Source organism: Crocodylus siamensis, chromosome 2 (assembly GCF_052110815.1).
Source record: "Crocodylus siamensis isolate JL-2025a chromosome 2, ASM5211081v1, whole genome shotgun sequence".
Taxonomy (NCBI): Eukaryota; Metazoa; Chordata; order Crocodylia; family Crocodylidae; genus Crocodylus; species Crocodylus siamensis.
Genome location: NC_143396.1, coordinates 19,874,721 through 19,888,503, shown reverse-complemented (window position 1 = coordinate 19,888,503; position 13,783 = coordinate 19,874,721). Strand labels below are relative to the sequence as shown.

Below are 13,783 nucleotides of genomic sequence, written 5' to 3'. Positions count from 1 at the left end.
TGACTAATGCTGTACAAAATAAATACTTAGAATCATATTTATTTCAACACTATAAAAATAGCTAGGATTTAGGGGTTTTATACTAGACAAAACCAACTCCACAGCCACAAAATGTAAATCTTTTAGTTATTAAAATACAATTTTAAATTTCCCTTGACAGCTGGAGAAAAGCCATTTCCTAAGCTTGCTCATGAAGCTTCTTGTCACTGACGAGTAGGATGGCTGTGGAATACCATTGACTCCTTCACCATGTTCAAACTGAGCAGCCCAATAACACGTAAAGCTGATAATTGACATAAGTTCATTCTAGAACAAATTTAAGTTATTGCAGTAATTTAATTTATAAGAAATCCAAATGTTGCAGGTTTAAATAAGGTACTGAATACCCCACCCTGCTTCTGGTTTTTTTTTTTTTTACCTGTCTTTTTAAAATAAGTGTGTTTAAAAATTTGGTGTTTAAAAATTTGGTTTTAAGAGAATCTAACTTGCTTCCTCCAACTTCAGTGTAGCTAAAACAGTGTAGGCTTGTGTATGCTGTTAGACTAGACAAGGAGTGTCAAATTTATGTCCCATGGGCCAGGTGATGTATCTTTTTGCTCCAGATCCGCTCATCTGGCTAACAGGCTTGCCTCAAGGGGTAGGATGAGTTTGAGACTTCTAAACTAGAATGAAACAGAAAATACAGGTCTTTAAAAAGAAAAAAGAAAAAGTAAGGACGTCATTAATTTATCTGGTATAATACTGAAAAATGTTCCTTTATTTAAAGTGGGTGGCTTATATTGGTTTGTTTTTTATAGCAAAACTTTGGAAAGAAAAATATCTATAACCTCAACGAAGATGAAGAATTGACCCATTATGGCCAATCTTTGGCAGATATTGAAAAACTTAATGATATCGTGGATAGTGACAGTGATACTGAAGATAGAGGTGCACTATCAGGTAAGTAAGTTAAGGTGATATTATTTTCTATTTTATTTAACAATTCTCACTATTAACATGGCTATATGAATTGTTGTGCATCTCCTTTTTAACTGTGAAAAGGATACAAGGTAAACCTGAAATTTTGAAATCAACCACCTAAAAGTTTGATCCAAAATGAGCAAAAAGACTTGTATTATGTTATAAGGTTTAAACCATTCTAATTAAATATTTATTATATCGGACTGACCTTTTTAAATACATGCATGTGTGTGCGCGCGCGCGCGCACACACACACACACACACACACACAGTTAGTCTTTAAACAAGCTTTAAGTTTATTTAGTGTCTTAGTTTTTTAGCAACTTCTTAAATAAACCTGTGACGGAATGCCGGGCTAGCGGTTCCGGCACCGCTTGGGGAGCCACGGGCTTTACGGAGCCGTGCGAGCGCGTGGCTTGTGGGGCGGGATTGGAGGTAGCTTTATAACTGCCTTCGAGGTTTGCCGAGTTGGCACAAGTAGACGAGTTAGAGTAAGTTGTTAGTTTTCTGTAATAAGTCTATAGGATGTCTGTTGGTTCACGGGGTTCCGGAGCAAGCCCTTGCTTTCCACCACTGGAACTAGTCCAATGATAGGTATGGCTGCCGACTCCTTAAGTCCCAGAACTGGTCAACAGCTCATTGAGATGGGATGTTAGTAGTAGAAGTTATTACAGAGTAGATATAAAGTGAAGTAAAAATTTGTTTTATTCACTCACCTGGCCTCACCCTCTTACGAATAAGAGGGGAGACCGGCTGGAACAAAGTTGCAGTAAATATAAGTACAGAAGCGTAGATATGCTGTCTAAGCTATGAAGAGAGGCAGTCAAGAAGTGGAGTCTCCAATGTGTCTTCAGTTACAGTATGCCGGATACAAAGGGTCTGTTGGCCCACAGGGTTCACTAGTAAGCCCTTGCTTTCCACCACTGGAACTAGTCCAATGATAGGTGCGGTTGCCCACTAGTTAGTCCTAGGGCTGGTCAACAGCTCATGAACAGGATGAAAAATAATATAACTGTAACGCGGTGAATCGCTGTCGATTGTCGGATTTTCGAGGCCTTGGTTTTCGCTGGGATACGCCCAGGCGGGGAGGCTGAGGACCGGCTTACAGGGTGATCATTCCTGAAGGGTTGTCCAGTCGTCGTCTCTGCTGTTTCCTGCTTCTTTGCCTCTCTATAGATGTTGGTTGGACTGCCTCTGTGACACTAACTATGATATAAGCTAAGCATACAGGGATAGGATAGTTTCTTTTACACAATAGTTACTAGGTAGATTTTCTACATAAGTTTCGTTTCTGCAGGTATGACACAGATAAGAAAAGAAACTTATAAAATGCACATGTGTAGCTTGGTACAAGCGTGGAAAACTACAAAGCTTTCATTTTGATTAACAGTCAAAACTACAAGGTCGCGTAAATGTGAGAATGCCGCGCGGCAGTTATACAGAAATAAAATAAGATCTTTACAAAACCAATCAAGTTGCCTAAATTGTTTCTAACATGAGAGTTAAGCCAGGGACGAAAGCCATTGTTGAGGCAAACATGCCATCCTAAGTAGGGCTGGCTAGAAAAAAAGAATTAATTTTTGCAAAATACTTTAAGATAACAACATATGGCTTTCATTTCACAATAGGGTGGAAATTAGTCTTTTTTCAAAAGAGTTGTTCATTCCTGTGCCTTAATAGGAGATACTGCCTCAGCAGTTTAATGATAAACATAAAGTCATCCTTCCTTTTCCCCAGCTGAGTTAACTGCTGCTCACTTTGGAGGTGGTGGAGGTCTCCTTCGTAAGAAAACAGTTAGTAGGCAGCAAGATGAAGATGAGGAAAAACCTAAGTCTCGCAAGGAGCTCATTGAAGAGCTCATTGCCAAATCCAAACAAGAAAAGGTGAGTATGTATATTCTTTGAACAAAACATGTCAATTGAAGATAGTTTTTCTCTGGCCTATTAAATTTCTTGACCTATTTATGTAAGAAGAAAAACACTAGTGATTTGAATAGGTTCAATGTGAATGTGAAGCCAAGAGATGGAAAATGTCGTAACCTTTGTGAGGTTTAGGTCATGGAAATCTCCATGCTTTTCCTACTCAGAAAGAGGAATAACGAGGTAAGCGACAGTTAATGCTTTTTTAAACATGGAGGTGAAAGATCCATGAATAATGCCACAATGGACTTGGGTAACTTGTGAGAAAAATGCAATTTTCCAAAACTTTTGCATCACCCAGCCTTTAGCTGGGGTGAATCCAGAGGGGGTACAGTGTTGTGGGTGGGTCGTATCTCTTTCAGACCGTGCTGTAGGAATGGCAGGTGGGGAGGGGAGGTTAAGTCCCTGAAGCAGGTTAGAATCTACCCTTCCTGGCACTCCCTTCCCCTCCATGTTCAGCAATATGTTCCTTCCCTCCCATTCATACCTTTCCCCACATGCTGTTGCCACTATGCCTGCTGTGCTCAGCAGACCTGAGGGGCTCCAGAGCCATTGTTGCCCTGGTCCAGCTAGGGCTGTGGGGAGCAGCTGCATAGGGAGCTGGGGACAGCAGCAACAGGAAGATTCCCCCTCCCTATCTCTTCCCCCACACAACCAAATCCAATGGCAGGAGGAGCTGGGACGGTGGTGGCAGAAGACAAGTTTCCCTTTCCTTTGCCCAGAGTATAGGTAGAGAGGACAAACAGCGCTAGGGGAGGTGCTGCTGAGCATGAAGAAGAAGAAGGGTTATTGAAAGCAGGGTTCAGGTGGGAGATCCTTATCTGCCTCAGGGCATGGTCTTCCTTCCTTGGTGAGGGGGAGGCTGGGAGGAGGCATGTAGTGCTGGTCAATCTTTCTGCACCCTCTTTTAAAAATCATGGATCTGCCCATACACTTAACCTGGCCAACTTGGATGCCGTGTTCTTCTTACATATTGCCTTTCAGTTTTGCACTGCTTGCTTCACCAAGGATGGTTAAAATTGCCAAACAGGGGTTGATAGAATTATTTAACTGTGTAATCTCCATGTAAATCATCTTTGCTTTTTGTGCTGCAGATAATTTGTTCTTGTTTGGTCATGTAATTGCCAATTTAACTCATTATGTTTCTAGAGAGAGAGACAAACAAAGAGAGAAAATGCCTTAGAACTCACAGAAAAGCTTGACAGTGACTGGAAAGAAATCCAAACCCTTCTCTCCCACAAAACCCCCAAGTCGGAGAGGAAAGATAAAGAAGAGGAGAAACCCAAGGTAATAGTTGTGTTAGCAGTCTTTGTGGATGTGAATGTATTACTGATCCAAAGTAGTGATTGAGGGAAAGAGGGAAAATTGATAGTTAATTAGCAATTAGTGATAATTTGCATATAACCATTTTTAGCAAAATTTTAAAAATAAAATGCCGCCTCTTTAGTTAAATTGGAAGAATGGTATATTGTTTTATAGAGTTCCATTTTACAATCCTGAGGTTGGAATGATTTTAAACAGATGTTATAGAGGAGTAAAAGGATCCATGAGTCATGTATGTGTTTACCCATATCCTTTTTCTTTAACTAGTGAATTTGCAAGAGATTCAGTATAATATAGAATTGTCAACAGTGTTTTGAATTATCATCTGACACCAAAGTATTTTTCTGAAGAGTTAGCATGTTTCATGAGACTGTGTTGTCTGAGGCTCCATGTGCCTATGAACTGTTTTTTGGATTATGTTTCTCTAACTTAGCAGTAACTTTCAATGGCAATAACTTCATTACTGCTTCAACTAGCCTATGAGGTTTCATGATCTATTTTTACATAAAAAAAATAAATGAAAATGCTCTTGATTTTTGAGTAGTTTTGCTGTGTGAACCTACAAGCTCTGTTATCTACCCATTAACAGACATGTTATACCATGAATGATTGATCATTTTTAGGCAGAATAGATTTGATTCAAATCGCTGGTCAGGGAACCTCAATTTGATAATTGTTTTTTACAAAAAAAATGCATTCTTGTTGTTGGATACCCTTTATTCATTTAACTTCTTGAAACTTTGCACTTTTAGAGAAAGGTAAGTGCTTGACTCTGCACAAACTTGCAGAGAACAATAGGGCTAATGGGTGGGTAATCAGGTCTGGTACCTCATCTCTATATACTGCTGTTAACAAGGATGTTAACTCCTTATCTCTATATACTGCTGTTAACAAGGAAGCTTGCAAAGAACAATTTTTCCAACTATTCAGTTGGTCTGATAAAAGATATCACATCTACCCAAAGAACTTTGTTTTGGAGGCACAAAACCACAGTTTGAGAACTGAAACTAAGCGTCACAGAGATGCTTAATGGGATCTTCCAGACTGAGCACTGAGTCCTGATGGGGTAGAGTGGTTTTCTTTAATCTTTACTAATCTGTAGAGGAGCCTTTAGGAACCCATAAGATTGGGCCCCTAATATAGTCTATGGCCCATTGTGACCTATTTATAAAATGTATAAAAAGGTTTCATGAAGATATTGTCTCAAATAGTATATAATGAGGTGTTACACCATTATGAATTAGGGAGCATATTTGAGCTTTAACGTATCTTAAATTAAAACTATCTTTATATGTTTGTTTTTTTTAAAAAGCGTCTTAGCAAAAAAATAAAAAATACTATTAAATTAAAAATCTGATTTAATTTTTTTTTAACGGGGTTTTTATTTTTATCCTGTTTTTAGAAACGGTTATTATAATGTGTTGAATTTGTTTTCCATTTTTCCTTATTTGCAAGGTTTCTTTGCACAACTGGGAAGTACAATTTCCAAATTAGTGAATTAAGGAAGTTGGCTTAAAAGACAAAGCAAGATAATGCAGTTGCATGTTAGCCTTGTTTATTCTGAAAAGTGTTTTAATTTCAGTTAAGACACTTTGTAATATACCAATTAATGCACTGCAGTATGTTAATAGGACACCTTGGTATAAGCACTTTGTTGTATTTTGCCAAGAAAGGGTATGAGGCTTTAGCAAAACAGTACAGGGACTCATTCACAAATGAACAGCTTCTTTTCCACAAAACAATTCTGGAATAAATAGGAAGTGAGAATTTGTGCTTTTCATTTGCAATCAAGTGTAATTTGGGAGAGAATTAGTAATATGTTGGCAGGGGAGTTGTGTAAAAGGAAAATTCCCCAACTTTATATTTCAGGGGACTATATATAATTTTTTTGAGAGAAGCAGCTTGTCTTCATGCAGAGGTACTCAACCCCTGGCCCACAGCACCATATATCATCTGGTCTGTGGGGCTCCTCATGGGTTGGGAAATTTGGTGGTGTGTGTGGGGTGGCATCACCCCCTGCTGCCAAATTTCCTGACTCTTCAGGAGCCTCTGGCCTTGTGTACTGGATTGGGCACCCAATCCCAATGTCCTGGGCCAGGTGGAGGCAGCCCAGGGCAGTGCCAGGCCTCAAGGCGCTATCTGGCCCACAGGTTATCCCTATGCCACTCATGGCCGATGGGGCAAGAAGCTGAGCACCACTGTTTCTGGTGGATTAAGCATGTGATGAGGATCTAAGAACATTCGGATGTCAACCTTAGTTGTCACGTTGTTTTGCAGTGTAGCTTTGGACACATTGCTTGTCCTCTCAGTAGCGAATTTTTCCAGTCTTAAGACAAAGGTAATGTCTTCGTAAATAACCAGATGTTGCACAGTGCATTGAAGATCCAAAGCCCTATGTAACTGCTAAGGGCTGTTACCTGATTTTTGGTTTTGTTTTTTTTTTAAAGAGGATAATATTTTGTTAAGATTTCAATTAAAAAATTTGTATAGGATTATTTTTTAATAGTGAAACCATCTAGAAATGCCTTTGGTGTTCTGTGTCAAGTCTACATTTTATTCTATTCCTTGTCCATCAAGCTTTCTCAGCTGGAAGCAAGACATAAAGGTGTCATGTTTGTTAATCATGACATGGTGCGTTCTTCTCTTTAGCCTGATGAATATGATATGATTGTTCGAGAGCTTGGGTTTGAGATGAAGGCACAACCCTCAGACAGGATGAAGACAGAGGATGAACTAGCAAAAGAGGAGCAAGAACGACTTGAGAAACTGGAGGTACTGTAGCATTTTCAGCTGTGGTATAGCACTCCTACGGACAGCGACCTAGTACCTTTTTTATTCCCTTTGCTTGCCTCAAATTGAAAGCTGCTGTACTAAGAACAGTAAAAAACAAAAAAATCTGTTGTGGTTAAAAGGTAATCTGATCATTTAAAAGAAAAATGGCTTGGGCTGAACACTTGACATGCAAGATTACATAATAGTACAACCAATGCTTTCTCCAGCTAAAAACAAGCGTCATTGTAGCTGTCATTGCATGATGTATTCAGATCTAAGATGTTCTTAAACTTTATTACACCATCCTATTTTGCAATACTAAAGGTGAATTAACATCATGCGCCTCTTGCCTCCTGGACTGCAGAGGGTCTGTTACTAGGAGCATTGTGCTCTGCAATGAAGCCAGTTTTGCCAAGGAAGCGTTGTGTTCCTTGCATAATGTGGAGCGTAGTGTCTCGTGCATTGGTGTAGAATGAGTAGATCTTAGTGGGGCTTAAGGCTCACCTTGTAAAGTAATTTTTCACATATTGGCAAATTAAATTGCCAGGCACAGCAGTCTTTAGGGTACATGTACATCGTTGTAGGCCTCCTTATGCAGTGAAATTGGAGCTAGCCCTGCAAGTGATGGCTCCCAAACCCAAAGTTTCATAGTTAGTAGGGTCGGAAGAGACCTGAGCAGATCATCAAGTCCAACCCCCTGCCATGGCAGGAGAGAGTACTGGAGTTAAACAACCCCAGCAAGGTGATTGTCAAGCCTCGTCTTAAAGACCCCGAGGGTAGGAGCCAACACCACTTTGCTTGGAAGTTGGTTCCAGATCCTAGCCACCCTGACAGTGAAGTAGCGCCTCCTGATGTCTGATCTGAATTTACCCTCTGCCAGCTTGTGACCATTATTTCTAGTCACTCCTGGTAGTGCTCGGGGAAACAGGGACTTCTCCAGTGCCTGCTGGTCCCCTCTGACTAGTTTGTAACAGGCCACTAGATCCCCCCCATAGCCTTCTCTTATGGAGGCTGAACAGGTTATATATAGTGATATAGCTGTGTTGGTGTAGTGCTAGCAAACATAGCTATGCTGCTTGCAGTTTGGGAGCTAGTGCATGTAGAGCTAGCTTGTGTAGCTCTGCCAATACTGGCTTGCCTTTACTAGACATAACTCTAGTACAGTGGTGCTCAGATCTTTGTGACCGGTTGGCTGGATGGACAGTGCCAAGTCATCCAGGGGCTAGATCTAGCTGATGGTCCTGATCCAGCAACATAGAGTGGGGCAGGGGGCATCCCAGCTGCAACCTAGTTCCACAGCGGGGAGGAAGGAGGTGTGACCCTGATCTGTGGGGTGAAGGGGCATTGTCCAGCCCCAACCCAGCCCTGTGGGAGGAGGGAGTGTGGTTCAACCCCATGGGGGAGGAGAGGGCATGATGCAGCCCAATGGGAGGGAAGGGGGCGTAACCCAGTCCCATGGGGGGAAGGGGCTTGTGTCAGCCCCAGCCTGGCTGCTCTGGGGAAAGAGTGCGTGGCTCAGCCCCATCCAGCTGTGGGAATGGGGGGAGGAAGTGTGACTTGACTGTGTGGGACTCAGGATTTGGGAATTTGGCAGCGGGAGACAGCAGCCATACTTACTGCCACTGTTCCCCTGTCGCCAAGTTTCCCATTCCGTGGGGAGCCTTGAGGGCCAAATACCTCTGGCTTCATGGGCAACATTTGGCCTGCATGTTGGAGGTTGAGCACACCTGCTCTAGTAGAACTGTGGGGACTTTCTCCATACTTCATAGCTTGCCAGTTTCTAGTCTAGCTAGGTGTTTATTAATTTAAAAAAACAAACAAACCCCAGTAATAATGGTCTGTTAAGTCGATTAAGGATCTGTAAAATGTAATATTCCTAGTTCTATATGGATCTGGTTTATGTTTTCCATATTTATTATGATTTTGAAACAGATGCATATTTTAAAATCATAACTCCAAAGAATCTTTAACTTTTTGGCAAATTGTATTTATCAAGATATATCTATGTGGATTCCCCTTCTTCCCCATATGAATAAATATTTAATTATCAGAGTTACACAGGACTTCTAGTAAGTCTTCCAAATTAGGCTTAGAAGAGTTGACTAGTCTTACCGATCAAAACAAGGATTCTCAGACTTTAAGCTAATGTGTTGTCCTGTCTCTTGACTTGATTGTTTTTATCAAGAGGGATAATGCCAGTTAATAACTTTGCTTTTTTTTTTTTTTTTTACCTATTGTATTGACATGATGTTCTGTCTTGATGCAGAATTATTGGACTTTTATATAACTTGTGTTCATGTTGAAAATTTATTTTAAATTGCAGGCAGACAGACTGCATCGAATGCATGGGAAAGAAGAACATGAGAACAAAAAGAAACCCAAGCATATATCAGCTGATGATCTAGCTGATGGTTTCATCCTAGATAAAGATGACAGACGTTTACTGTGTTATAAAGTAAAAGTTCATTTGTTATATGGTGACTTTCAGAGTGGCTGAAATTAAGAGAGAAGAATGTCAAGTGGAACAGTAGTCTTTTCTGTTAATTTTAGTCTGCTTGTCGCACTTTTTACCTGGACATTATTCTCTTAATATGGAGATTGTATCACATTCTCCCCTGCTTGAGGGTAGAGGATCATAGAACCAGCAGAAAGAGGGCCATCTTGAAAAACTATGCCAGTTGCTGTTATAAGCTCTTCAGAGTTTATTTTAATTATCCCCCTCTATGCAGCCAATATGACTAACTGTGTGCTTACCTTGTACACGGAAGGCCCTGACTGAAAAAAGAAAGTAGTGACCTAAAATAACCTTAAATGCACCCTGCCCTCTGAATTGTGCCCAGCTGCAGTAGGAAGCTCGGCCCTCATATGAGAATTTTTTTCTCTGTCAAATGGAAGAATCATCCAGCATTAAATGCATTGATTTGGCTACTCTCTGAAACATGACCCTGTAAGAAGACCAGAGTGGGCTCCATGTTTCTTTCAGTTACTCCATATCTGTTATGCTCAATTAACAAGAAATTATGACTGCTTCTGCTGACAATTCTGCCTCTCACTAGCAAATGCTTTTACATATTATTACTGAAAATAGAAATTCTGGAATTTAATTTATCTAGTTAATAATGTGTGGGACATACTATAAATAAATTCCCTCTTCCAGGTCCATATTGTTCTTACAGGCTAACAGGAGTAAAAAGAAGAAAAGTTCTGGTCCCAAAATAGTTCTACTTTCTTTTATACATACTGCAGTCCCACTGAGAACAGCAGAATTGAAAAAGATGCAATTCTGGGCAGAATTGGCCCAGTTCCAGCTCTTAGATCCAATTCCAGTGGCTTCTGACATCTTGGAACAAGGCTCCTAATAAATCCTAGATCGGGTGGGCAGTAAGTTTTGTTGAGCTGTTGAGGGCTGAGTGGGAGAAGTGGGGGAGATGCCAATTGATCGTATTCATCCCTCCAGCCACTACTGGGAACCTGAGGGAGGGCTGACCCCTGACCCTTGTGCTGCTCTGTTCTGCCACAGGCCAGGTCAGACTGCACAGCCAGTAGACTTCTCCATCCTTCTGCAACCATTCCCTCACCCAGCTTCCTGTTGGCATTGTGGCTGTGTGGTGCTGGCACTGAAGTAGCTGGCCTGCATAGGACAGGATGCAATGCAGCACACTGAACATCTGTCCCACCTGTCCTCCCACTGCGATGAACCACTGCTGCTGCACCACACCTGGAAAGTCAGGGATGATTTGATGCTGCAGTTCAAGCGGGATGCAGACAACCTGGAGAGGGTCCAAAGACAAGCCACTCATCTGATTAGAGGCCTGCAGGGAAGGCCCTACGAGGAAAGGCTAAGGGACCTTAACCTTTTCAACCTCTCCAAGAGAAGGCTGAGGAGGGAGGACCTTGTGGCAGCATACAAATTCATAAGGGGAGAGCAACACAAAGTAGGTGATGATCTGTTTACCAGGGCACCCCCTGGAACAATAAGGAACAATGGCCATAAACTACTAGAGAGAAGGTTTAGACTGGACATTAGAAAAAATGTCTTCACGGTCAGGGTTGCCAAGATCTGGAATGGGCTTCCAAGGGAGGTGGTGCTCACCCCATCCTTGGGGGTCTTCAAGAGGAGACTGGACAGGCACCTGGCTGGGTTCACATGATCCCAGGTTTGGTGACCCTTTTCTTGCCTGCCAGGGGCAGGGGGTCAGACTAAATGGCCCACTGAGGTCCCTTCTGACCCTAGAATCTATGACATTGAGTGCCTGGAGCCACCCCTCCCACACCACCAAATTTCCCAAGACCAGATGAAGTGGTGCTGTGGGTCAGAGGTTGAGTACCTCTGCATAAGAACAAGTTACTTTTCTCAAAACCCCCCAAAAGTCCCCTGAAATACAAATTATACACAGGCCTGCCCTGTGGCTAGCACAGACTCACCTCCTAGTGGTGCCACAGTGGCAGCAGCTCATCATGGCAGGTGTGCAGGATGGTTACCTAGAGCACTGCATCACATCCCATGCTGTGCGGGCCTAGCTGCTGGTTGCACTGTGGTGCCAAGGCTACACAGCTGCAGTGCCAACAGGAAGCCAGGTGGGAGGGCTGGAGGAGTCTGCGCGCTGCCTAACCTGGCCCCAACTCTGGCAGAGCAGAGTGGGGCAGGGTGCAGCCCTCCTTCCTCAGGCTCCTGGCAGCAGACAGCAGGCTGGATAGGATCAATTGGCAGCCTGGATACAGCCCGTTCTTGCTCTGCATCTTGCTTGTCCTTTTCATACAGAAATCCCGGGAAAGTCGCTTTTTAAACAGACTTGTAGCCTCTCATTTGTGGTGCAGCTTGACAATTGCACTTCTTGTCCTGTCCACCTTTTGACTTTTCCAACCAGAGCACTGCCTTTTGTGTATTTCCACAGCTGTCTTGCAGCATTTTCCATTCTATCCTTGTCTTCCTTCTCTTGTTGACAGCTTTTCCATTGTTCCTATAGACTAGGGTTCTCAATCTTTCTAGGCCCAAGGCACCCTTTGTTAGACTCAAGGCACCCACTGGAAAATACTTGCTCATAGTTTTTCCTTGTTTTTTGATTATGGAAAAAGAACAGAGCTATTCTACTGTTCTAAAGAACTCAGAAAGACCACAACAGGGCAGAATGTTTTTAACCCTGTGGATTCCTATTTGAAATCTCTGGGTTTATTTGTGGATCCTGTTTGCACACTTAACAGTGCTAACATTGCTTGGTATTCAATGGCACCCTTGAAAGGATCTCAAGGCACCTCAGGGTGTTGCAGCACCCTGGTTAAGAATCATTGCTCTACGCTCCGCACAGCTGACAAACCATTTTATATATTGAACCTAACCAAGCTCTTGTCTGCTATCATGTCATCTGCCTCATTCCCCAGAATCTTAAGTGAGAGTCAGTTCATCTCAAGCAGATTCTGAGATGATGAGATTAATAATGTGATGTCTTACCTGTAACATAGTTTAGGATATTATTTTAATTTAATTTTTTTTCATCTGAGAATATACTGTAAACTATTTTATGGTTTCTTTTTCTCTAATAATAGGATGGGAAACTGGATATTGGAAATGATGAGGAAGATGACAGTAAGCATGAAGAAGACCATGACAATGAGTGTGAAGAAGATAAAAGTGAGGAAGAACCTGATAGCAAAGATGAGGACGAGGATGCTGTAGACAGTCACTCTGACCTTGAATCTGGCCTTGAGAGTGAGGAAGAGGCCATTTCAAATAAAAGGGAGAAGAAACACCAAGGAAATGAAAAGAACTTGCAGAGTGAAGAAGGACAAAAAGCTGAGAGAGAAGCTGGCAGAGATGAGCTGCCCTATACATTTTCTGGTAAGCAAAGTACTGATCCAAAGCATATTGAAATTAGTGGATATTCCAGTTGGCTTAAACTGATTTACAGTAGAGGTGTTTCTCTTTAATTAGAAAGTTCTAAGACTATCTACTCCTCCTTGAGGTTCCATCTCATAATAACCCTTTAGGCTTAGGAGTACCAGAAGTAGCCCAGTGGAGCTATTAACACCTATTCATTCTCAGCAAGAATATTTCTGAGCAACTTGAGAAAATTGTCTTTCACTTCAAGGGCTGAGAGGGGGAATGGAAATAGCAGGTTCTGCTTTAAGACAAAGTCATGATGAAAACCCATGAAGAATTGTGACCAGTGCTGTCAGAACATCCCATTCAAAAAAAGCCTTTTATGATGCCATCTTTGTCAATTAAGAGCAGATCATGTTTCATATTTGAAATAAAGTTTGCTTGCCAGAGAAGCAGCAATGTGCCGCTTATTCTTACCATGTAGTCCTTCAGGTCAGACACTTGTGGTATAGCATCTCTAGAATAGTATCTTCAGGAAAAATATTTTGTATACTCTGCAGGCTAATCATAGTTCTTAACTAAAATAGTTCAGTAAACAAGTGTGCTAGTAGGAAATGCTGAACTACAGGGTTTAAAGGAACTGTGTTGAAATTAAACATCCTTTTCTGTGATTTGTAAGGCTGCTTGCAACTTCCATTTGAAGGAATCTGAAGTAATAGCAGATGTTGAGTAATGCAATTTAAATTGGATTCAGCATCTGCTTAACTAAAACATTTTTTTAAATCAGGAAGTGCAGTGACTTAAGGCTTTTCACAAACATTAATTTACGCATGTACATAATGACTTCCCCATAAAACTGGCACATCTGTATTCTTTTCTTTTAGTAGCTTGGTGTTTCATACCAAAAAACCTTAATAAATTGGATTCAGATTCACAGTTAATGATACTGTAAATGCAGAAACCAAAAAACACAGATTTGTATGTAAATGCA

General features: G+C 41.5%; 1 protein-coding gene across 1 annotated transcript in view; it reads left to right on the top strand.

Annotated features, from left to right (window-relative positions):
* NOP14 (NOP14 nucleolar protein) overlaps positions 1-13,783 on the top strand; it is a 35,314-nt gene that overhangs the window by 4,795 nt on the left and 16,736 nt on the right. The window contains exons 4-9 of the mRNA XM_090035475.1: positions 798-939; positions 2,698-2,843; positions 4,029-4,166; positions 6,852-6,974; positions 9,298-9,429; positions 12,519-12,810. Of these exons, the coding sequence (XP_089891601.1) occupies positions 798-939; positions 2,698-2,843; positions 4,029-4,166; positions 6,852-6,974; positions 9,298-9,429; positions 12,519-12,810 (973 nt within the window). The remainder of the gene's footprint in view (positions 1-797; positions 940-2,697; positions 2,844-4,028; positions 4,167-6,851; positions 6,975-9,297; positions 9,430-12,518; positions 12,811-13,783) is intronic.